The sequence below is a fragment of the Dicentrarchus labrax genome, unplaced genomic scaffold (genome assembly GCF_905237075.1).
Source record: "Dicentrarchus labrax unplaced genomic scaffold, dlabrax2021, whole genome shotgun sequence".
Taxonomy (NCBI): Eukaryota; Metazoa; Chordata; class Actinopteri; family Moronidae; genus Dicentrarchus; species Dicentrarchus labrax.
The window spans coordinates 12776655-12803157 of NW_026136720.1; the positions used below are offsets into that span (position 1 = coordinate 12776655).

Below are 26503 nucleotides of genomic sequence, written 5' to 3' on the forward strand. Positions count from 1 at the left end.
TCCTCGAGCCGAGACAGAGCTACCCACAGTCTCATTGTTGGACAGTTGGGTGGTAGGATGAAGGCACGGAGGAGAAAGGGCACAAGACCAGAGCGTATACGTCTCTCCGCTGGAGAGTCGCAGCTGCTCTTTTGAAGACGACAAGCACAGAGAGGTTTGGGACTCTTTGACAGCAGCTGGTAACAGCTTCTTCAGCAGGTGGCTTGGCCTAATTATCAGGGTAGAGATGCCAACAGGAACATGTGAGGAGCAGGCACACAATATACGGGCGATTGTACGATGCCACCAATTATAATGTGCTGCATCCTGAGGAAGAGGAGAAGTGATGGGGAAGGCCAGATGTGGGAGGTGTTTTGAGGAGAAAAAAAAGTTGAATGAGAACTAAAGAGCCGTAGCCAAGACTGTCTAATTGATGCAATGAGCTGTGGTCTGATGTTAAGGACGGGATTTAATTAATATTGATCTCATCTGAATCCAAATCAATTCATCATCTGAGTCCTTACAATACCTTATTGGATCTAATTAGGTTTGGCTTCAATATTTGTAAGTGAATAAAAAAAAACTAGGCTTTAAAAATGCATCACATTATTTGACACAAACACTACTGTTTAGTATTGAAAGCCTAATTATTGTTTAAAACATGTAGCTACAACATGAAAATGATACAAGCAACTAAAAAATACAGTGACTGAATTTGTGACACCAAATTAACAGCTGTAGTGTACTTACTTTAGCACACCTTTTTTGAGGTCTACTTAAATTATTTTGACGATATGAATCAACGGAGATTCTGACTACTGAAACGGACATGACACTATTAGCTACATGGTCTCACCTGAGACATCTTTCGGTCTTACTGAACTTCTAAAAAAGCAATTAGAGAAGTGGTCTAACGAACAATATTGGACAGAGTACAAACATCAGATTCAGAGAGCACATTAACATCAGCCAAGACTACCATTTTGACCAGTTACTTAGAGAATTATCGTTAATTACCTACAGATGTTGGGTACAATTTCAATAGGCAAAGACAACAGTCAGCTCCAGCTAAAAAGACCTGACCTGAGTGTTTTGTACATTGATTTTGGCTTACATAAAATAGTGATGATTGCTAAAAGATTCAATAAGAGATTTGTTGGCCTCAGAGCTTAGTGAATCCTGGTACGCTGCCAGTGGGAACCAGATCCTAAACGACCAAGCAAAGGGTATTAGATCGGACTAAACCCTTCACACATGTAAATCAAAAAGATCCCATTTTTGGATCCCTGGACAACACAAAATCTTGTGACGCAATCACAACATGATTCCACTGAAACTTGGTAAATAATATTATGGCCGAGCCCCACAGTTTGATATACTTGAGGATTCTCTATCAGTGTAAATCAAGTTGCGTTTTGAAAGGAACACGCCAGAAAGAGACAGACTCACTTCTGTTTACACACAGAGCAAATAAAAGTCGACTGAATCAAACAGTTAATTATAATTACTGCCCGCCCTATTGATCAGAGTCCATTTAATTAGGCACTGTTATCCCTCACTCTCCGCCATCAGTGATATGGGGATTAAGTGCTGAACATGCTTCTGAGTAATCCTAGGAGCCCAGAGAGCAACCACTTACACACCACTCAATCAATGAGGTTCAGGATTTGTGGTAAAGCCACAAGCGCAGCGTGAATCTGTATTTCCTGAGCGGAGTCCTTGTCTGGGGTACAAGGTCAAGGTACACGTAACTGCTCATTTTCCAGAATAAAAAAATTAACTTAACTGCTCATTTCTCAGTATGTGAAAAATAATGCGGGCAAATCCAAGCAGGGAGCTGACCGGCAGCCTGCGTTTTCACTTGTGTGAATTTCTTAAACTCTGTGTGGTTTGAACATCAGGCAGAGCAGAGTGACAGCTGCATCCTCCACAACAGGAAGAAGAAGGACTGAGCATCTCAATCCAATAGTAAAAAAAGAAAAAACAGCCTAACAACCGCCCGTTTCTGTGGCAACGGCTTGCTGATGCTGCTGTGTTTATGATTCGTCTCCTCCCACCTCTTATCCCCATGCTCCTCCCCCAATGGATGACACAAAAAAAATCCCCTTTTTAATCAGCAGTGACAGAGCCTGACCCAGATTGCCTGGAGGAGGCTGCATGGTGGCATGGTAAGGTTTACTGAGGCCACGGGGATTCGTGATGGAGAGGAAAAAAAGGTGCCATAAGCATGTTTAGGCCAAAATACTAGCCACAGTGCAGCAGGATGCCACATGGAGCACCTTTTAGACTGCTCAGCCTCATCTCCACTGCTGCAGACATTGATCTGAAAGACAACATGCTCATGGCAAAAGCAAAAGGCTTCAACATATAGCTCTGCAGGGTCTGGTGAGGCAGCCTGAGGGTGTCATATCTTTTATCAAACACTCATCCACTTCCTACAGAGGTCTGACCTATTTACTGGCTTCCAAACTCACACTTTTCTTAGTTCCCTCATGGTCCAGCTGAGGGATGAAAGGTTCATGAGGCCAGAAAAGTTAATCAGGGGATATCTACAAATGATCTTTAAAGGGTCAAACTCTCCAGGTGTGCAGTGATGAGGCCAGTTTCAAAAATATGTTTTAGACCTATATTTTAGACCTATATATATTAGGTATATATATAAATATATTCTAGGTTCTCAGATTAGGTAATAAGTTAGCAACCAGGCTAACCCTGAAGTAAGAGCCATGTTTTTTTAGTTATATTAGTCAGTATATACTGTATCTTTGCTTCCATGGAACAATATGTATGAAAATAAATATCTTACATATGTTCAGCTGCTTCCCTCTATGGCTGTCAAAAACAAAATGGGAGATTTAGTGAGACCTTTGAATGTTTACATCTGATCTGACCAGCCAGGCACCCAACAGACAAGACTATACAGACTGTAGCAAAACATGCACTGGCACAATCACAATGTCACTGCAATACTATCCTACAAAAACAGCAGATTGATTGGGGGAGGTGATTCATTGCAGATGAGTGGCAAGATCCAATCCAATGAATGACGAGTCCTTATGAGGCCACTAAGAGACCTGACACACAGCAGAAATCTGGGAATGTACAAATCAACCTTGCGCCAAGTCCACACCCATCTGAGGTTCATTTAACACTATCAGATAGCTTTTGCACACACGCCCCATCCAATTCATACCAGAACCACGAGTAAACAAACAACTCTTCAATCGGTACTCGTCATCCTGCAGACAGCGGCTACTGAAAAAGCTAAACATATCAACAGAGGATAAATTTGCTCAGTATGTTTTGCCTCATCACCAGACTGGTCTGAGAGCTGACCGGATTAGATTGAGGGGGGACAGCAGTTTCAAATAAAATAACTTCCTTAACGAAACTTGGGGAAACTTCAACTAATCAATCACAATTACTTTCTATTCATCAACACGGAAGCACTGTGGAGTCTGCTCAGCACCACGTTTGCTCAATTTCTTTCTGACTTCTTTACAAGATACTCAGAGTATTTGGGGATAATTACTGATTAGCTTTCAGACAGCAGCAACATGCTGTTGACCAGTTAGGTTCAAGATAATCCCATATTCTCTACCATCTAGGACCAGAGGTAACCAGGCAGGGGGGCAGCCACCCGTCCGGCCTGCAGCACTGCAGCATGACGTACAGCGAACGTCTCTGGGTCATTCAGCTCGTCGCACATGGCACACACAGTTCATTACAGTGATGCAGAGGAGCAGCGGCTGGCTGATGAACGTTTACTGCAACGCCGTTTATCATCTTGAGATAAAACAAACTGGTGTTGCTAGGCAAACTCAGCATGCAGCTTATGGCAGGGACGGAAAAACCCATTTAGGATCTAATCCTTCAAGATGACATTAACATGCGCTGAGTTTAAGTAGCTTATATAAACGCCCTACTGCAGCAACTGTTTGGAGTCAGAGCATTTTAGCAGGAATGTTGACAAGTCTCTCGAGGATCCCTCTGAAACCTTTGTCACTGCGACTGCTGCGACTGGTTTTGTTAACAAACTTGAAACTAAATTTATCCCTGCAGAGCTGAAGTGAACACAATAACAGCGCAATATATCATTCGGAAATTGCTGGAATAGGTTTGTAAAAAATACACAGTAGCTGTGGCGAAAGACAGAGCTATGGCCTGAAGGTTGGCAGCAAAAATACAGAGATATGAAAAGGCAAATTTTTATGCTTTCACTCTCCAGGTGGAAGCAGTTATCTTGTCTTAGGCTACCATGGGGGAAAAAAAGACCTTTGTGTTTCCCCACAGCTAGTCTGTCATTCCTAGTTTGGTAGTGTTGGTAGGTTGGCTGTGAGAGAGAGAGTGTGAGAGAGAGAGAGAGAGAGAGCGAGCATGTCCGCTACAGTTGCTCTAACAGGCTTGTGTTCGCCAATAAAACCCAGAGGAACTTCATACTCTGTGCTGTTGCGCTGCTGCATACTGTGACTGTTGTCTGTCTGTCTGTGCATGAAGTTGTAAAACCCAACTGAAAACATAATTAGTAATCCTTTTAACTGTTAATATGTGTTCAGTAGTAAAATGAAGAGAAAAGGGGTCTTTGCTCATTTAGTGTTCGAGCCTCTGAGTGGGTGGGTTGGTGTAGGCTACACGTTTGGTTGACAGCTTAGCCAGCGAGGCACAGAGACACAATGTGGATAAAATATAGTTTACAAGTCAAAGACAGGTTTTTGGGGTTGAAAAATGTATATCATAACATGTCACATCTAAACTAACCGATGTGGAAGCTAGCAGGTATGTTTTTGAGTTGTTCGACGTTAGCTACACACTTTTCCCCCAGTGGATGTTTATTTGGTAGCTCGTCCAACAAGACGTGTCTTAAATTGTAGAAAATAATACGCTAAAAAAAGCTAATTTGGATTGTTGAGAATCTGTGTGTCTTTTCGTGTTGTATAAATGGCTGCCGTCAATGACAATCACATCATGCTGCAGTTTAAAATGAGCTTATTTGATTGGGAATGCAAAGATGCTGTTGGACTATCGAGACAGACATACTAACGACATTCACACTGCAAAGATAATGGGTGTTATCATGAAACCAATGAGCATACAATGTCAATTTCTTTACAAACTACAAACAGTCAAATTACAAACAGTCTAATAATTTGGTTTATGGATAAATACCTGCAAAACTATTCCCATTTACCTAAGCTGTTTTTTTTGTGTTTGGTGTTAATTAGCAAACGTTGCTATGATGGTAAACATTACCAGCTAAAAATCAGCATATTAGCCTTGTCATGGTGAGTATGTTAGCATGCTGATGTCAGTATTTAGCTTAAAACGCCACAGCACCGGTCTCACAGAGCCACTAGCATGGCTGTAGTGAGCACACCACATGTTACTTACAAAGCAGATACGGTGAACATTCATACTGTATCTGTGTCTGCTGAATGCAGAAAGAAAACACACAATTTACACTTGAAACTTCTTTATGACAACTTCCGCAAGACGGTAAAAGAAGCAGCTTTGGAAAACTGCATTTCATCACTCCATCAGCACTTTTAAATCTGATCATACATTTCTTATATTTATTATGCAACAAGCAACGTACATATGTCCAAATCTGTGGGATTTTACATAAAAAGGCGTTACACTGAAGTCTCCCCCATAAATGTACTCCACTACATAGTGTACATTATAGTTTAATGAAAGAAAGAAATTAAGATATTGCAGGCTGTTTAAAAGGATCAGAAACCTGGAGTAAAGTTTGTGCCGTATGATACACGATGTCAGCTCGAAACCCTTCTCTGTGTGTCCTGTACAGTATATTTATGCAGTCAGGGGTCCTGTGGGAAGAGCCAAAATTAGCAATGGATAGTGAAAGGTCATAGAGCAGTGGGAATAGAGATCCTGTTGACGCAATCTGTCCAATCATATTTATTTCTTTCGGCCAGAGATGAGTGCCTAGGTCTAGACTTGGAAACAAACCAAAACAACACAATCCCATAAAATACACACGTTTATATTCGGCTGGCTCTTAAAAAATTGTCGGCGGGAGTGATCGCCTTCAAACCAGAGAACACTGAGGTACTTCTTTTTACGAATAACATCCACCACTTCGAAGTACAGTCCTAAAAATTCTTAACAATGTAAGTGAACGTATCTTAACCAGACAGAGACAAAAAGCTCTCTCACACAGCCAACTTTGCTCGAGTGTGTTTTACAGCTGTTTAAACAGCCATGTCTGCTGCTGTATACACAGTAAAAGCAGGCAGTCGGAGCCTCCGGAGGAGTTGTTTTTCACAGGCCTGTGTGGTATGCATGTGCGTCCCAGCCCACTCAGACCCACCTCATGGCTGGCTGGTTGGCATTCCTGCCTCACTCTGTAATTATGGCTCTTCTCCAGGCCTCTCGGCTCTGCTCTCCCTGCACCACCATACTCTTTAAAGGGCGGGACTTGCCTCTGTCGAAGGCGAACACTTTTCACCTGGCCACTTAGCTCAGGCTCTAATTTTAACAATAACACATCACAGGGCGAAAATGTGCACTGACAACAGCGGCAGTCAACAGTTGCAGTGGGGGGCAGCTTCACAGTGCCTTCAATTACATTTGGTGTCATGTTTCATGAATCAGGGTTAAGCACGATGTCTCTCACCTTGCACTGAACTTACAATTATGGAATATCACATCATTTAAGTAAATTAAAGGAGTTACAGTGAAGTTACTGCTTTGCTTTAAACCCTGTCTCTCGCTGGGCTTGTGAAGACGGTTGAAAACGTAAAGCTGTGAAAGAGTTTACATGCCAGACGACACGTCGATACACACTTGAAATCTGGCAGTGGTTAAATGAGAGCACAGTGGTAGCGGAGGGAAGTTTTACCGTACGTGTTCATACAGCACATGTGTCTGCAGCTGTTGTGAAAGACAAGTGTCAAGTTACTGGTTTCAGATTCGAAAGGTGTTTCCCCTCTAATTTCTTTCCCCTCTAACAGCTTCTTCAGACCACTCCTAAATTCCCCTCTCAAATCTTCTATACCTGCCTGCAGACACAAAATAACAGAGATGATGGATTGATCCTGTTTTTGTTTTGTTTTTGCAAATCCCACAATAAAGCTACATTTATCTTACTTTAAATTAGATAATCTGGTGATGTCACGGAAGCTATTCCCAGGTGTGTTTACGGTAAATTACAAATGAAATATAAGACTGAAAGCAAAAGCCTACAGAACTTGTGCAAAACCTACAGGAAATAAGAAAATATTTGGAATACAACGCGCAGGCAATAAGTGTTTCAAAACAAAACTTTCTGTTACAGCTGCAACAATGTGAACTTGTTGACGTAAACTGATGAATAATCCAAATACATTATCAGTAAGTGAAAGGAAATCTCACAGAATTCCAGACAATCTCCTCCATTCATGCAGCTGGGGGCACATGACATGCCTGCAGCAGAAGGATTAGAACGATCAGCTGAGCGCAACTCAATACCGCATTGTTCCTCGCTGCTCACCGCTTGTTTTTCCTCCAACTCTCCTTGCAGCTTATCAGAGGAGGACAGAACCAAATCTCCCTGCCCCTGTACGCCTGCCAAACTTCAATCACTCGCAGTCCACTTCCTACCATGAACTGCTAACAAACCACTACGGTGGTGCCAAAAAACGTCACAACCTTTTGTGGTAGTTTTTCAGGCTGTGTATTGTTTCAAACAAAGCTCAGGGTGCTTTTTTTTGTAAAAAAAAATAAACAAAACAAAAAAAAAAAAAAAAAACCCCACTCATGTTCAGGACAAATAAACACAACAAACGGCAATTAAGAAAATCAGCTTTGGGCTTGAGATTAAAGAGCACACTGCTGCCTTTGTTTCGCAGGTCACATCTGTATTTGAGTGACAAAAGGCAGCCACACAGCAGCAATGCATCAGAAAAGGGCGAGTGCCAGCCTGAACTCATCCTCCATCCAGCCTCTCATTGTCTCTGCTCCACACTGATAACAAACAGCACACACTATGCGGACGCATCTCATCCACTCCATCAAAGCCTGATGTGGCAGTCTGAACAACAAACAGGCAGGTCCCCGTCATAACAACGAAACATACTATTAAATGGATCTGTGGCTGTGGTCCGCGGGTAACTTCTCCGCTCCCGTGGCCAACAAACTTAAAACAAAAAAGGTTTGCCATGCAGGAACAACGAATAGTTTGACATTTTGGGAAAATTGCTTATTCGCTTTCTTGTCAAATGTTAGATGAGAAGATTAATACCCTCTAAATTCTGTATGATAAACATGTAAGAGGAGCCAGCAGCTGGTTAGTTTAGTTAAGCATAAAGACTGCCCCAGGCTAAGAAAAAGGTTCAGCATGTAACACCCTGTAAAACTGATTGGCACTGATCATTTTTTGGACAGATTAAGCACGCCAGATAAAATGTGATAATTAGGGAGCTATAGAGGTGCTGGTAGCCAAGTTAGCTGTTTTTCCTTCAAGAAAAAGCAAATACGCGTATTTTCTGAAAATGTAAAATTCTGACTGGGTGGTCTCTCTGTAAAATATCTGCCATGGAATCAAAGGAAAAGCTACATAAGTGAAAACCTCTGCATGGCTTTAATGAGCCAAGTGCTAAAGCTACATTCTGTTTATCAAAATATACATATCACAGCAAATACATATCCCTAAACAGCTATTGTGTATCCAGAACCTTGCACAGAAAGCACTTTGAATGCACCTTTAAACCTCGAAGAGCCACATCAGCAGCATCTTGCCTTTGAGAGAGGATTGAGCGAAGCAGACATTTAACCCGTATCCGGACTCTTCGCCACAGAAACCGGTGTAATGGAGATTAAAAAGCTCCAAGATCTGCTCACCTGGCACTCACGTGAACAGGCCTGTGCTTGGGATAAAAGGAGCAGCAGAAGAGCACACATATATACTGTGTTGACTCAAACTATGCAAACATTGCACCTGAAGGCTATGAACAAACAGTCATGGCTGACTTTCAGCTGTACCGGTTTTAGTTGCCTTGGGAAATCAGTGTGGTGCAGTAAATAGATTTTTAATTTCCAGTGTGATAATCATCAATCTGTTTCCTTGAACAGTAATTTCATTCAACCCTTTTTCCCCCCAACAGAGGGTACAATCTGGATTTTTAACATTTTGTTCATACAGTTTCATGAATAACTCACCTATATACAGTGATGAGTCTTTCTTCTTCACGTGATCATCAATATAGGACACCCCCAGGGGCTGCACCGGTGTGGCTCCGATCCCCAGCAGGACCTGGGCTCCAATCAGCAGCAGATACATCATGTTGGTGTTCGCCTTGTTGGCGCACACTCTGTTCTCAGCTTCCTGGGCTTCCCTGCTGCTGGTGTTGGTGCAAACATCCCGACCCATGTCAGTCCTCCCCGTTTCCCCTATCTCATACTGATTAGTTAGAAACTCAGGCAGAGCTGAGAGAAGGGCGCCAAGCGCCATGACAATCCCCCCGCAGCCGATCAGACGGGGTCGATGTGCTTTGGCTCCAAAGTAGCTGACAAACAGGATCAGAGCCAGGTTGCCTATCTCAAAGCTGCTGGCTATCACTCCTACGTCAGCACTTTGCAGGTTGAACCGCCGCTCCAGGGTGGTCAGCACACTCACCTGAAAACAAAAGCGGGACACAAAATCAAACCAGGGTCTACTGAATGACGCAAATAAAGTGAAAATCATTATTAATCAATGTACGGCATCATATCATGTTAACTCTATGACCCTATTTACACTGCAGGCAGAACACATTGTGATCGGAACATGGTTAGATCAGACAGTTCACATGTAAAGATGGCCTGGCTGGCATTGTGATCACATCTCAGCCAGGTGTGAATGTATAGTGTGACAACAAACAGTCCAGCACCTTAAAAGGTCAACTAACTCTGGCTCCTGTTCCTAAAACTTAAGCAAGCCCAGCAAAAGCAACTAACAGCAGCAGTTAGCAACTCTTCCCTTTGCAAAAAGCATTTTTAAAATGAATGACTTCCCTTTATGGCTTTGCTTTCCTTGACCTGGGAAAGGTGGCAGACTTGTCAACAAACACGGCGCATCCTAATTAGGAAAGTAACAACAAGGACAGTTTGGAGATAAGGAGAATGCTTAATAGTACGAGGTGTAAATGCAAAGACCTTCGGATCAGAGGTCATTATCCAGATACAGACCACATATTACCACCAGATGTCAATGGGCCCTACATTTGATTCTTCTGGACAGGCTCTTTCAGAAATTGGGCACCTTTTCATCATCACTCACGCCGTTTTAAACTGTCTTTCCATTGGAATACCCTGAATAACAAGCTGCTCAGATGTTCCACACTGTGGCTCCTCCCTGGAAACAGGCCTCTGTTTCTGATTAGCCGGGCACTGCAACATTTACTTCCATGGCTTCAATGAGAACCGCTCATCACAAGCTTCCCTCTTTCACCAGCTGTCATCCACACAAGAGCTGGAGCCTACCAGTAACTTCCAGCTGAAGCAAACACAGCAATACATTTGTTCAGCCCAGTTCATGGTTTGTCTTTGCTAACTGTAGTTGTCAGTGGTTAGAGATGAAATATTTTGACTAATGTGGACAATGTGTAACTTTGTTAGAAACTCAGTTCATCATCATGCTTTAAAGTAAAGACTTTATAATGAATCTGTTGTAAGGCAGAGCAAGTGTGTTTTTGCTTGTGATACATGGGAACAGTCTCTCTGTGCCATGTGAACCACAGTCTCACATTTAAAGTTATCAAAGCTATTTTCAGATCTGTCCCAAACTGTCCTTGAAAGGGCATCACAATTTTCCATTTCCCAACTGGCTGTGCTGAGAGAGAGTTTAGATTTAACTCTGGAAAAAAAAAAAAGCATCCTGCCAGCACAAACATCCCCTTCTGAAAAGAGTGACTTCTTTGCAAGATGAAAAGATGAATCAACTTTTAGTTGGAACATTTTTCTACCAAATCCTCATTATAGAAATGTAATGTACACAGTTGATTATGATTGGATCTTAATGTGTTTAAGGTTCTTTATGCGGAAGTGACTTATCAAAAAAAAAAAAAACTTCAACAGCTGTATTCTGGTAACCCTGTATGGTTGCTATCATTGTTGTATGGTCATAGAGCTTTCTTTTATTATCTAGTGTGACAGTCAAATTGCTAGGTAAATTGATATTTAGCTAGCTCTGGGTAACGTTAAACCACCAGAAATCCACTCCTTTTTGCTGCTCTGAAACAGTAGTTGCCTGTGCTCAGTGGCAGCACGTCCACCATAGTCTGCCTCTGATTGGCTAGTCCTAGTTGCCTTTGTTGGTTTCTCAAGTATGTCTCCTAACAGCCATATACAGTACACTGCAATCTCCATACCAGATATGGTACTGAATCAGTACTGAACAGGGAAGTGACATTTTGGAGTTTTATGTTTTTGCTAATTGGCTTTATTCTATGATACTACAGTCTGTCCTGAAGCAGAAAAGAAACCATGTACCCCCCAGCCCCTACTGACACCGGTTATTCAAATATGGTCTGTTTCTAAAAATACAATCCAAACATTTATCCACCTGACCCTTTGCCTTTGTCACCGTTTTCCATACTCTATTATGTCCTCTGTGCTTCCCCTTTGAGAGCAAATTTAATGCACAACAGGCGAGTAGATGAGGAGACATCATTTTCAACTAAAAACAAACATTGTACAGCCTGTTTTCTTTGTCTTTAGAGTTGGAAATAAGTTGTCCTCTGTTACTTTTAGGAAGCAGAAGTGACAGCAGGTCATACTCGCAGCTGCTCTGAACACAACCGCAGTGACTCCATCACTACAGATCAAAGCATGGGGAGGATGATTGCTGGGAGCGGTTTGTGCCGGAGTGCTTTTGGTGAAGTTGAGTGGATAGAAAACTTCAGGATGAGTCATGACGTCTCTGCCCCTTGGGCGGCTCTTTCTCACAAATACTGAGCACACTGGACGGGCTGCATTTATGCCTGGCTGGCTCCACCCGGCTGGGGTTTGATCGCGTTGTCTTGTTCGGTTCTTAGAAACAATGCCAAGCCCAAACAACCTGCTGACACTGTAGCTTTAGCTCTACACAGACAGTAACACTGCAACAAAGTGTAGCAGAGAAGCCATCATCCAATTCAATCACATGCCATCCCGTTATTATGGGAGGCCATGGGCGAGGTGGTGCGACTGACAGGTTCTGCTCTCAGCTCAGCAGTGGAAAGACTCTGCGACGGTAAAGCCAGTTTTAATATGTTTGTCCAATTCTACTCGAAGTTAAAACAGGCCGCCTTCCAGGAGGATTAAACCCAGATCAAATTATAGAGGAAAAATCAAGCGCACACTGGCCAGTAGTCACAGCCACATTTTCTCAAACTGTGGAAATGTTTAATATGTTGCATGGCAACAAAACAAACCACGTCATGCTGTGTGACGTCCCATCACCTAGGACAGAGTCTTGTCTGAGCACAAGGAATCCCAACTTCCACCGAGTTTGTACTGACAGGGTCTGTATCAAAGAAAAGTAGCTCAATGCTGACATTCACTTCAGCACATTAAGGTTTAATACTGACGTGAAAGTGCTGAAATGGTTCTATTTGTGAAGGCAAACAGTTGTTAATAACTGAAGCCTCGGCTATTTAGAAACATTTCCACTCGGTTTTATGGGGTGCAACCTACTCAAGGTTGACTAAAGGTGAGCTAAATTTACTTTAACTGCTCTGAATGAGTTATTTTATCGGCGTCTAAAAGCAGCTACAACTATAGTATTAGCTGCGTGCATATGGTGTACTTACTCTCTTTATCCTTATTTTTTGAGCACATACAATAAGTATGGTAGCGTTAGATTTCGAATAAACTGCCAATTTATTGCTCCTTATCACCTAAATTCTGGCTGTATGAATTTAAAAAGCTCGTCACTTTCAACTTCAACCACTTTGTCAAAGGCACCTGACGTCAGCTACTCTGTTAATGGCTACACCTGTATGTTGCCCAAGGCTGACACAACAATAATAAATGACCTGAGTGATGTATGTTTTGATTTATGTCTGCACATCAACCTGATATTTAGCATAGCATAATTTTAATGAATGAATAAAGAAAATGACTAATAAAATGAATATCTGAACAAATACACGTGCTTTATTGGAACATGGCTATTAATAATTCTCTCTCCTTCCGAAACTCAGCTGATCCCCGACTGCAGTTTGACAGGTTTGCTCAGCTGAGACAAACAGGTTCAGGTGTTAGCTGATCTCTCTCAGCTCGAGCTCTGAAGTGTCAGATTTGGTTCTTATCAGGGAGGTCTTACTATAACCAACAGAACTTACACCATCAGGTGCTACATACACAGAAGTAACAAACAGAGCTTTCTATGGCTTAATATAGTATCACCTCCTACAATTAAAGTCTAATGCAATTACTGCAGAAAAGTGGGAGTCAGCCAACAGTAGTGACTGAATGCTTGAACGTAAACGGCCTCTTTTGGTTCATTCTAGTCAAAAGTCTACTAAACAAAATACATCTGTCCTAGTAGATTTATTATTGGGTAAAATGAGACAGCTTGAACTTGATCTAATAAACTTATTGATCACATGATGGTCCTGGGGTGTAAGGGATCATGCAGATGTAATGATGTTAATTTCCTTATGTTTGATCATGCTGAATCCTCAACATACGATGAATCACCCTTGGCCTGACTTTATACACTATCTACATCAATTCCCACTTGGATGTCCTCAAAACATCCTGACTTATGGGGGCCATTTATCTTCAGAACAAAGGTGTATAAGATGCTAACTGAGGGGAAGGACCGAGCCAGGGTATAAAGAAAGAGAGCAACTTCCCATCGGTGTGCTTATAACAAATTAACCTTTGTCTTGTGCACCATGCTCGGAGCATTAAAAGTGTTACAATACTGTAAGAGAGTTTTGTCTCCTTTCTTTGTTGTCAGAGAGGGATAGAAATATTGCCAGTGAACCTCTACCCTTTCTGAAATGGAGCTACTACTGGTACTGGTGGTTCAGGCTACTAACACTCTAATCAATGATTCATTTCATTATTGATTCATGATTTTGTCATGTCAAAAATCAGTGAGAAAGAACATGTGCCCTTTTGGATTGAAAAATGACTGAGCTGAATAATCAATTAACAAAACTGTTTGCATTAATTTTCTGTCAACTAAATTTCCAGCTCTACATACGACTATTTAACAATGTAACTTTATAGTCATTTTAATCAATGCATTGGTTGTAAACAAGGGATTAAATGGATCTTGTGTTACCCGCTGATGCTACAGGGACATTTCTGTTGATCATTAGTGTAATTGTTAAAATCAATCTGCAACTATTTTGATAATTGATAAATCATTTCAGTCATCAATCAAGTAAAAATAGAGAAATAAATTACTACAACTTATCAAGTTCCTTCACTTTGAAACAGTAAACTCTTTTAGCAAACTGCATACTGGTCAGACAAAAGAGACACTTGAAGAGTTATTCGTATAACAACTAACAATACTGGTTTCAGCCCTAGTGTCCATTAGAATAAGAAAAGGGTTTTTATAATTTGATAAGGAAAATATCAGAGAAAATATATTTAGATTTTTTGTCTGAGAAATAAAATAATATTTTTCAGTCATTTTCTTCTGTGTCATTTTGTTAAAAAAAAGGTGAGAAAATCATTGTGTGAACCGAGTATTATGAATTGAGTGTATCGTTACAGTTCTACGGCCTGTGCAGGTTGACTGTTCACTTGCAGTCAGGCTGCTAAATCAGGACACCCAGCATGTTGCTAAGTGTCTTGTACTCTAAGCAGCTCACTGAAAGAAAAGGGGTACCATGATAGTTGAGTTTTGGCCCTTCGCTGCCAGCAAACACTCTTAAGTCCCATCATCCAATCAGACAGAGATAGAGTAGCTCATGTAGGTCAACGCCAGTTCATCAGATCGCCACTGAAGCAGGTACCTAATGTCCTGCCCATGCGAATTATGCTTCATGTAAATTAGCTTTGTTGTGTTGCTGACCAGGACAGCCTTGTGTGTTTGTGTATGTAAATGACTCCTAACCTCACCTGAAGCTCCAGGTTTATGGTTCAAACTGTTTGAACAGGTGTCCCAGGGTGCCATAAAAAGCAGAACAAATGTACTACCTGTTTTTTTTTTTAATAGAAATAGACAATAAAGAGGAAGAATATACTCCATAACGGACTGTGAGTTGCACCGTCGTGCTCTGTCGCTGCTCTGAGCTGCCGGATTCTTGATGCTCAGCAGCTCCACTACCAGAGAAGATAAGATGTTCCACTCCAAATATGGCCAAGGCATTCAGGGGGCTATTAATTCCAAGTAATTCTTAGAGAATAAACAAAGCTAATGTTGAAACTAAATGTTCACAGTGGTTGCCCGAGGCTGTGGAGGTCCTCTGGGACGCTTTGAGGAATATTTTGGAGCACTTCTGGGAGTGTTGTCCCAAAAAATCCATATTAAGAGTTCCTAAATGAGTTCTGAGTAAACTGTAGTGTGTTTTGATGTTATCAATGCAACCAACTGTATCACAAAAACACACATTTTGAGGTTTTATAAGAAGAGAGGACCAGTTTAAAACCTTATTTCTATACACCAATCTGATATGTTATCGGTGTGAGTAATAGTAAAACTGAAAGGGTCAGTGAGAGATAAAAATAAATAAAAACAGGAAATGATGAAGATGAGAGGGTGGTCCTTGACCTTGAATGACATTTTGGGTAAAATCAGCCAATTACTGCCTTCCTAAATGTAGCATAACTATGATTATTAACGCCAACCAGATATTTAAGGTCACCCTTTTGGTTACTGCTGCAGGGTTGATTAAATGCGTCTCAGTTTGAGTGATTGTTACATTAAAGATAAATTAAGACATGATGGCACACAAGCAGCAGGGTATAATAACATGTAACAGGGGACAGTTGAGCAGCATGAAATGTGTCCTGCAGGCTGTGTCTAAACTCACCGTGCAGGAGAGAGGTTTCTATGTGCTGTCAATGCTCTACTACATGTTATACAGCCCAAAGCGTGCAGGGCAGCAGGAACCTCACAGGCAAAGACCCAGACCCGGATAGCACACAAGTGCGACTATGTGAGGTCTCAGCTTCACAGTGTGTCCTGCGTGTGTGTGTGTGTGTGTGTGTGTTGCACTCACCAGGTATGCTCCGACGGTGCCCTGTGCCAACATGAGGGCGCATTCCGATATCAAGAATATCTTGATATTTGAGAAGCATGATGAGTTTTTGCGGAGGCCGTCTCTTTCCAGAATGTCCCCGCCGCTCCGGTCTGAGTCCCGGTGCTTCTTCACCTGCATTCTCCCCTGTACTTTTTTTTTTTTTTTTTTTGTTCAACCCACACAGCACTGCGAGAAACCGAAACACACAGGAGGATGACCACAGGAAACACACTGGCTGGTACGGTGTTTCGCTTTTTTGCCACCCCCCCTCTGTAGACTACATTCGCGGTGCTCCTTCTCGCTGTTTCTCCTGATTCTATTTTCTTTTCTGCTTCCTCTTACATCTGACAAGCTAAGAAAGCACACACATCCAAACTCCGCGGAGCTCTGCCGGTCGTCTGCGCCTAAACATTGCGTCCTCGTCGACGCGCAGGAACATGTGAACTCCCAGAAGGTGTTTGCAAAGGCACAAGTGAACAAGTGGCGCGCAAATCTCTGTCACATTGCATGTTTCCGTCACGGGTTTTTTTTTTTTTTTTTTGTGCTGCAGGTGAAGGGTCTGGTTAAAGGCTTCTTCTTCTTCTTCTGCTTCTTCTTCTTCTCCTTCCCTCCTAACTCCCGCCGCTCCGGACTGTCACGGTCCTTCACGCACAATGACTGCTCTCTCTCTCTGCGCTCCCTCCTCTCTCCTCCTCTGTAAGCACATGGACGGCCGTAGAGGCGCTGTGTAGCAGCTTCACAAGTCTGCTTCAACTTGCCTCTGACTTGAGAAATCACTACAGTAGTCCCGTGGGACTGCGTGTGCGTGTGTGTGTGTGTGAGAGAGAGAGAGAGGCAGAGAGTTTAAAGCGATTTACTGCCATTTTCTGATGTATCATTTCCCCCACTGAAATCTACAGGGATTATGTCTGTGGAGTCTCAGGGCTGCAACTAAGATTATGTCAGAGCTGGAGCTGGTTGAGGCTAGTCCAAACATGATAAGTCAATCAACAGAAAATTGTTTGAAAACAGAGTAATTTAACAAGAAAATATACCAAACCTTCTCTTGTTCAGGCTTCTCCAATGTAATAATTTAGTACTTTCCTGTGTTTTATGTCTTTGTAAACTGGATATATTTGAATGTTATACTGTTTTTTTAACTTGATTTTACTAGTTTTTATAGACTAAACAACAAATGGATTAATAAAAAAAAATAGTCAATATGCCAATTATTGTCTCGATTAATTGCATGATCTATAAAACATTTTTAAAAAACTGAAAAATAAGACACAGTAAAATCATTTTTCTATTATTTTTATTAGAACTCAAAATAATCACAATATCTTGGTATGAGAGTTTTGTGATATGATACACTTATATGGTGACAATAGTAATAGTAATAGTAATAATAATAATAATAATAATATCTTCTCTCCAGTCTTACTGACTGTATGTTGTATTTTAATTAATAAACTTGAGTATTGACTTATTCCACTAACAAAAATGACAATAAAACATTTAATTAACCAATAAATCATTATTTTGGCAGTAACAGCATGTAGGGCTGCAGCTATAGATTATTTTTTTTTATCATCGGTTGATTGTTTTCTTGATTTATCTTTTGGTCTTTAAAATGTCAGCAAAAACTGAAACATGCCTGTTACAAGTATAGAGCCAATAAGGGGACATGTTCAAATGTCACCAACAGCCCCAAAACCCAAAGAGATTAAATTTACTATAATGTTGTAAAAATGACTTAAAGGAATAGTCTGACATTTTGGGAAATATTCTTGTGCACTTTCTTTTCAAGAGTTAGATAAGAAGACTGGGGAAAATGGGGGAACAGCTAGCCTGGCTTTTTCCAAACTATCATCCAAACCAAGAAATAGTCCGTCACATAACTGCCACCTGCCAAACACCATAATACGTTGTTTTTATTGTTTTTCATACGGATTGAACAAATAAGCTATGTTGATTGGCGAGCTTTAGAGGTGCTCGTAGGCAAATGTTGTTGGTGTTGGACAGAGCCAGGCTAGCTGTTTCCACCTGTTTCCAGTCTTTATGCTAAGCTAAGCTAACAGGCTGGTGGCATTCTAGTTAGCATACTGACATGAGAGGGGTATTGATCTTCTCATCTAACTCCTGGCAATAAAGTGAATAAGCATATTTACTGAAACAATTTCTTATAAACCAGAAATAAATGATCTAAATAGTTGTCAATTAAACCTGTTGCTCGACTAGTCGTTGCAGCTCATGCTCTTGGATGGTGACCTTGTGATGTTTCCAACATTTATTATTGGATTATCGTGTTGTCAGCATGTCTGGGATGAGGTATTGCAGTGGCTGTGATGTAATGTAACAACATAATGAGATGATGATGGGGTGGAACTAAACGGGATAAACAAATGTTGTGTAAAGGCTGCGAGGGTTTTCTGCACAGCAGCCACATGAGGACAAGTAAAGGTCAAGGAGATGAGCTGGTGATTTGATGAACTGTGAAATATGTTCAAACTGAACATTTAAAAACGGGTCCAAACACCACAGTGACATGCAAGATGATTTTTGAGTTATTATGAGATTAATTAGATATTTTAGATCAATGCTATTAGAGCTCAATAGATCAGTCGAAAAAGGCAAATTTTAAAAACACAACAATTCCTATATTCAGGTGATTATACACTAATGAAAACATAGTTATGCATATTATATATTTCATTTCTGCCAATCTGTATTAAATTATTTTGTTCTTATGAATAAACAAATGATAGAAACATACATTTTGAGATCTTAAATACATATGATACTGAAGTTAAAAAGATTCTCCTCCAAAAATGATTTAAGTCAACAGAATGAACATGGATTTACTCCTGTACGATGAAACCCGTAGTAAGAAATGTCATGTGATAGTTAGCCTACCACAATATTATTACATTTCCACTCTTATAGTAAACCCAGAGAACCTGAAACCAACTCTGTTTCGCTTCCTTAAAACTACTAATGAACCAATCAACAATAAAAACTGTAACTGATTGCTGTATGATTTAACAGTCCACTGTGATTCAGGGCAGCCCCCCACGTTCTCAGACTGGGCTGTGGCAGGTGTCCAATGCAAAATGATCATCAATCGTAGACGCTCCCTCACTCTCGACCGGCACACTCCCACACAGAAATCCATCCCACACTTCTGCATGTTGCTTCCTACGTTCAGCCTGCTGGGAGAAACAAAACCTAGACTGTCAAGCTGACAGTTATATAGTCAGAAGCTTGAATCACACAGACTGTGTGTTACAGAGCTTAAATCCCACCGAGTGCTGATGTGCTCTACACACACAACTGCAACAGCAACCTGTGTATGTGTTCAGGACATTTACTGGACATAGTTATCGTTCAGTCGCAGCGACTCCATCAGTTCAATTTTCTTTTCTACTTTTAGATGTTAATGAAACACATTCTGTACATGTCCACACAGTCTCTAACCAGGCAAGTGAAAAAACACCTGTGTGGGTGTACAATACGTGTGAATGAATCGATGTCAACCTATGACCCCCCCCCCCCCATCGCATGTTATGACCTTATAGCCTCATGTGGCTATAAGCTTCGAGCATTAAAAATGTATAAATAAATAAATAAATATAATCTCGTCTGACACAAATTTTTTCTTGGTTTCCTGCAGAGGCCTTGTGGTATGGACATACCATACCACTGTACCATACCCAGTTCTATTTACAGTCTGGAACATCAAGTGCATATGTTATATGTCAAACCCCTCTCTCTTTCTCTGTTTCCTCTCTGTATCTTTACTGCTGTATCACTATCAAATACAGGCAAAATGAAACAACGACTTCCCTTTTAATCCCTTTAATCATCTTGTAACCCTGCATATTATTTTTTTTATGCAGTATTATTATTATAATAAGTTAATAGTAAGGACTGCATTAGATTCAGATTCGTTTCAGAGTTTAAAAAAAGAAGCAATAGGGTTGAAAACAAAGAAAACAATGCAGAAATGTGTATGTGTGTGTGTGATTGTAAAAGTGTTGGTGTGTGTGCACCACTGTTTACATACAGTAGACATGCAGGGACATGAGTCAGGTAGTAACAAGCAGTGGGCGGAGATGGCTCGGACTGGTGCCAGGAATGTATGAATGGAAAAGCCTGCAGACTATTGTTCTGCCCTCTGAAACAGCTGCTATTTATAGGATTTAGAAAAGGGTGGATTGTGGAATAGAAGCCCAACCCGTCTGCTGGGAGACACTGGGAAATGGGAGAAGTCTGAGTAATAACTGGAAATACAAACAATGCTGCTTTACAGTAACACTTCCTGTTTAAACTTAATAGGGGAAAACATGGCTGTACTACCTGTTATGTCGCAATGTTTACAGAAGAGAAGTTCTGCCTTGCTTTAAAGATATGGCTATCTTCTTTCAGTAGGTACGCTATAAACTGCTGCTTATCAACATGTTTATGTTTATTCATTATGTATTGTAAGAAGTCCACAATGATGCATAGCAGGAGACGTTTATCTTGCAGTCCAAGTTGTGGGATCAATATTCTTAGTGTTATTGACTGTTAGGTGCTGACTGAGTAAATTACTGCAGACATTGTGTATTGGCATCATGTCTACTTATTACAAAACAACTATCTTTCAGCAGCTGCGACATGTAGAAGAAACTACATGTATACTTATAAACATGAAGTGAGCATGGTAACACTGCATAGGTTTATTTTGCAAAAATATTTGAGAATTTTAAATGAAAAAAAACAATTAAATAGTGGTTCTTACAAGTTTTATATGCTTGCCCATGTACATTACATATTCACTTCAAATGATTTATTTTTATATGATTAAATCAAAAAGTGATGCTTAAAATTCAACATATTGGAATTATTATGTAGGTAAATACATTTATTTGATAATAATGAAAGTAAATACAAGACTGAAATCACAAATTCTGGATTTACGGTTTAGTTATCGAGGTTGACAACACAGTAGGGCTAAAAGTGTATTTCTTTGTGGTCCTTGTTAGGAAGAGAAAAGGGACACGCGACCGATGTAAACAGCAATATAACCTTTTGTATGATATAAAATAAACAATCTACTGTGTATTTAATGTGCTGAGCAAGTCATCAGTCCTTATAGAGATATAGATCCATAACCTAAACAACCATAAAAGATAACCCTGCTTTATTTCAGTAAAATCAAATTTCAGGTGAAATAGCTTTTCAGTAAGCTCCACTACCTTACTGACAGTCAGCACTTATTCTGAGTGCGTTTACATGTTAAGGTCCTGAATGTTTCCAGTGTTTTGCAGCACGAACGGTGTTGGGACTCTGACTGGGACACAGAATGGGTAAGAGACATAAAACATTATGCTCACAGACCAACAGTTTCTGACTATTGATGGTTCACTGCACTTTTGGTCCCACACAGGGTTTGGGAAAGTTGTTTTTAATCTCTGTGCCACTACTGAAAACTCAAACAATAATTCAAACATAACCCACAGCTCTCAGTGCTGGTTCAGGTACTCAGGATGCTTTCTTTAAACAAAGTCAGATTAAAAGAAAGTCAAATGATGGTTTTACAGTCCACATCTTTTTTGTCATTAGATCTCGACATCCATCCGTAATTTTCAGCCTTTTTCTTACGCCACAGCACTTGCCATGGAGATGGTTTCTGGGAAGATATGGGCAGCAGGCACAGTGCAGAGGGCCTTTCTGCTTATGCTGTGAACTTATAAATGGATTTATTTGGAATTGACATTGTGTGAGATACTGTAAAAACACACTCGTCATTACACTCGTCAGCTGATGCTGCTCATAAAGATAATTTTATTCAATCCCATATCTTTTATTTTATTGATAATATGGGTGCTAGGTTTCTTCAAGAGGACTGAAGCTGATAAATAACAGCAAAATAAATGACAGAATCAGAATCAGGTTTATTGCCAAGTAAGTTTTCACATACGAGGAATTTGCCTTGGTACAATGGTGCATAGGAGTATAACCGTTGAGTTTGACATTTTATTTTGTCACCAACAATTTCTTGGAAAAGTCCACCAGCAAAAAGTGTAGGACACATGGTCACTAAAATGCAAGGTTCAATGTGAAGCGGAGAGCTTAATTTGCTTAATTTATTTAATTTATTCTAAAAAGAGACATTCAAGAAACTTTCTCAGATGCTCTTAAATAATGCATGGACTTAAAATTTTAATTTAGAACTCTTTGGATATTCAAAATATTCACATATCACACGTGCAAATTGTCCTACAATTGTCATTCAGGTAGTTTAGCTGTTTCCCTCTGTTTCCTGTCTTTAAGATAAGCTATTTGCCCCCTGGCTCCAGCTAACGGACAGGTTATATGAGTGGTGTTGATCTTCTCATCTAACTCTCATCAGAAACTCTATCATCCACAAAATGTCAAAGTATTCCTTTAGGGCAACAATCGTGTTGAGTTTATTAGTTGCCCTTTTCCTTACCTCTTGTTGTCTGTTTCTTCCTAAACTACATGTTTCTTTCATCAACACTAATTCTCAGAGTGGAAATACAGCAGTTTCAAATGATCACTTAACTGTCACTTGAATACAATGAATGTAAGTGAAATGAAAGTTATCCCTCACTTTTATTCACCCAAACACATAGAAATACACACAGTATATAGTTTCCTCAACAGCATCTGACTGAAACCAGTACTCCATTAATTCCACTGCATGTTAAGACAGCTTCCTCCTTCATCCTGAGCCCAAAGCTGTTTTCCTTAGACCCTTCTGGCCTCAGGCGCTGCATCACTCAGCCATGCAGTGCTGCTGAGATGGAATTTCACCTGGAGGGAGCGGCCTCTGCAGAGGACTATCCTTAAAACTCACATATACTGCAAGAATATGTTTGTTTGAAAACTCCCAACATATTTTCTATGGTCAAGTCTTCCTTCCTTCCTTCCCATAACATTCATAAAATCCTAAATCATCCTGAGGACCATATTCAGTTTCATCATGTGTCAAGCAAAAAAAACAAAGACACAGTTTTAAGATACTATTGTACTTCAGCTGCTGGAATAAAACCATGTAATTAGAAGCCATCTGTGATAAGTGTGATTTATTTTTAACTCACACTTTCCAGTGAGTCACCAACTGTGACTGTTGTTCTCTCAATAAGAGATCAGAGTTTTAATCCCTCATTTCTTACATCACTGACAAGAGGAAGAGTAATTGAGCAGTCAGACTCAAACAGTGCAGATTTGCCTGCCAATATTTACTGCCATAGCTCATTTGCTTGCAGTTACACGGGGTGACCTGAAGTGAAGTTTCACCTCAAACTCAAATTTCTCCTCAGACATCAGCAGAGATCTTCAGGGCACATAAATACTACATGAGTGTAAGGACAGTCAAATGGCATTTTCAGCTTCAATGAGGAGTTACTAAAATGCCACCAGGCACTTTCTTTGATTGTGTCCTGTCTAAATATAGCGGGCTGCTGTCTGTTCTACATTTTAAACTATTTCATGTGCCCGCTCTGCTGTCTATTTTTACACTGGTATCAACGGAGGGAGCAGAGTATGGTTTTAAATTGAGTTATATTGTCTGTGCTGCTGGGGAGAGGGTTTCAAACATAGCATACCAAGCCAAGGGATACATGTGCTTTTCTCCAGATGCAATGTTGCCTCATGAAGCGGAAGAGGCTGCTGTTTACTCAGCTTTAATCCAACCTATCTTTCCAGGATCATTACAAACATTAAATGCACAGAAAGGTTACTCCACCCAGTCAATGTGGGATTATCAAAACCGCAAATTTGTTGACACTTGTGTGAGGACGTTGCAAACACCAGCCCAACCTGCTTCACTGGAATGAGGCAAAAAATTTGCAGTGCAATAGGCCTGCATTCAGGGGGTGAAAAAATGCTAAACTGCTCAAAACCAGAAAGACTAGTCTGAAGGCATGGACACAGAGTCAGCGAGTTAAGCAGTAAGCTGAACGTAGGGAAAAAACATGCATAAAAAGTTTTGAGTTACAAGTGGGGTAAAATGGAAACAATGGCAGGACAGAAAAGCTTGCCCCAGGGAGCTGTCGAGAGGACATTTCAGTCAGGCTTCGACGAGTCACAGTTCTTTTTTTTTTTGTCTGTCAAAACAATATTTGCAAACTTGAACAACTTTCTCCCAAAGCAAGAAACGACAGCTGAGGCACTGTGTTGTCATCCACATTTTCGACCTGGAGCGACTGCACTGGGACTTTGTTGACTCACGTTCAAGCTTTTTTTGACCTTACGAGCCTCATTTTATAGTTTTATAATGATGTGAACCCGAAATGTACAAATGTCTCCTGATAATACCACAAAGTACTTATTGTTGCAGGATAATCCCATGTTTGCTAAACTGAGCTGACCCAAGGATGAGGGCAAACAGATCTGAACACTAAAATTCAAAAGTTGTTAAACAGCTTATCATAAGAATTACTGTAAACTTTGTATTTAAGAAAACACCTTATATAATCTTAAGCAGCAGTCACATGCCTCTGGATCGCTTTCTTTACACAATGTGCAACAGTTGAGCCCAAACACATCGTTTGTCTACCCTCAGGAGATTCTTATGCACAGTAAATATGTTTGTTCTTTTTTTTATTTGCTCACATCTGGTGGTATTGAATCAACACAAAGATTGTTTGAGCTCTAAACTGGCTCTTTTTTGTTCATGTACATATGCTTTACTGTGGGCTTTCTGGGCCTAATGTGACCCACATAACACCTCAGCCAACATTTTCAAAGCTGTGTGATAACTGCAGGATTCCTCTGCTTAAAGCAGGTATTTAAGTTTTCCACCTCACGTTTTGTAAAGCATTTGTTGTACAACTGAAAATTATGACTGAATATTATAAGTGAATAAGTATAAGTCTGAAGAAGAATTTTAGAGAGTAGCACATAGGTTTTGAACATTTTGTGAATCTTTGACATTTCTGTACATCAATTTTCTGTGACTTGTTGGTTAACATCTACAGTACGTGGATAAAAACATATTGGCTTTGCTAAATTATCACTTGGGCTCTTGTAATATCTCTCGTAATGAAACCCCACTGAACTGCGATTATTTAATTATTGTGAAATTTAACATGAGGTTTCGATTCATCATCAATGTAACATTCAGCTGGTGTCTAAGTAATAAGTGCACATTAGTGTTTTCTTATATGTGAAACTGACACGAATGCCATTGTGACGAGATATACAAAATCAAGACCATGAAATGTGTTAATTATATTATAAAAAAAAACTTAAACCCTAACCCACTTAAAATGCTAAAAGAAAACACTGTACACCTGTGCACCAAAAGCAGACAGACACAGTTAGAGACTAGCTGCTGAACATAGTGGAGTATTTAGTAGCTAAAGAGCCAGATATTTCCCTCAGGAGTTGGTAGACATCAAAACAGTGCTAAAAGAGTGAATATTGGATTTACATTGGCCAGAGGCACAGCTTCAGATGCATGCAATATTGCTCTGAGTCTGCTGGACGTGTAAACCATATCAGATTAAAAGGTGATAATATGTCAACACTTGCTTCCACCGCCCCCAAGTGGCCAGAAAATAATTTATTACAGGTTAAAATTGACAGAAATGGTACTAAATACAGTAGTAAAGTGGAGACAGCACAGCAGCTTAAGAGTAGAGGGTTATGGTAGAAAGCCTTGCAAAAAGTATATTTTTCGTCATGTGACTCTTTTTGAAATGTGAATTACCACAGGCCTATAATAATCCCTTTAATTAGAACCTTCTTGCTATGGCTCAGCTACAACTGGCAACTATGGAGGAAAAGACTCATAAATCAAACGTTTCCATACTGGACTTAAAGGGGAAGTTAAAGCAACGCTTTGTTTAAGATGGGTGGGGTTGTCCACGTGGTGGGATTTGGCAGCCACCCTTATGAGAAACAGTAACCAGCACTACCTCTGCAGCAATCGTCTTAAAGCATGAAACGGTCCATAGTAACAGCGAAGCAGTTTTGTAAGCTTCATCCCTTCGCTCAGCAGATTTCATCGCTCCTTTTGCAAGGGAGATATTTTAGTTGCTGACATTTTGATTGTCAATGTTTGGCATGTGGTGGGCTGATAATTCACATTGAAAAGCTGACTAATTGGGCACCACATCCAAAAGGCTCTCTGTCACTGGAGGCTGTCCAGAGTTAAGATGATTTCATGCAACAGAAGAGATAATTCACTTACAGATTTTGCTCACCACAGCACAAGATATTCATGTGACTTTTATGGCCTCAGTGGTATTCCTAGTCTCCATGAAGGTCAATCTCCCAACAATCAATACAGCCTTTTTACATTTGATATTGTTATTGCCACATTTGTTCTCATAACAAGAGTATTTCATGAGATCTTCAGC

General features: G+C 40.4%; 1 protein-coding gene across 1 annotated transcript in view; it reads right to left on the reverse strand.

Annotated features, from left to right (window-relative positions):
* slco3a1a (solute carrier organic anion transporter family member 3A1a) overlaps positions 1-16893 on the reverse strand; it is a 33883-nt gene extending 16990 nt beyond the window's left edge. The window contains exons 1-2 of the mRNA XM_051382054.1: positions 16128-16893; positions 9139-9595 (exon numbers count right to left, since the gene is read on the reverse strand). Of these exons, the coding sequence (XP_051238014.1) occupies positions 9139-9595; positions 16128-16286 (616 nt within the window). The 5' untranslated portion in view covers positions 16287-16893. The remainder of the gene's footprint in view (positions 1-9138; positions 9596-16127) is intronic.
* Between the last annotated feature and the right edge of the window lie 9610 nt (positions 16894-26503).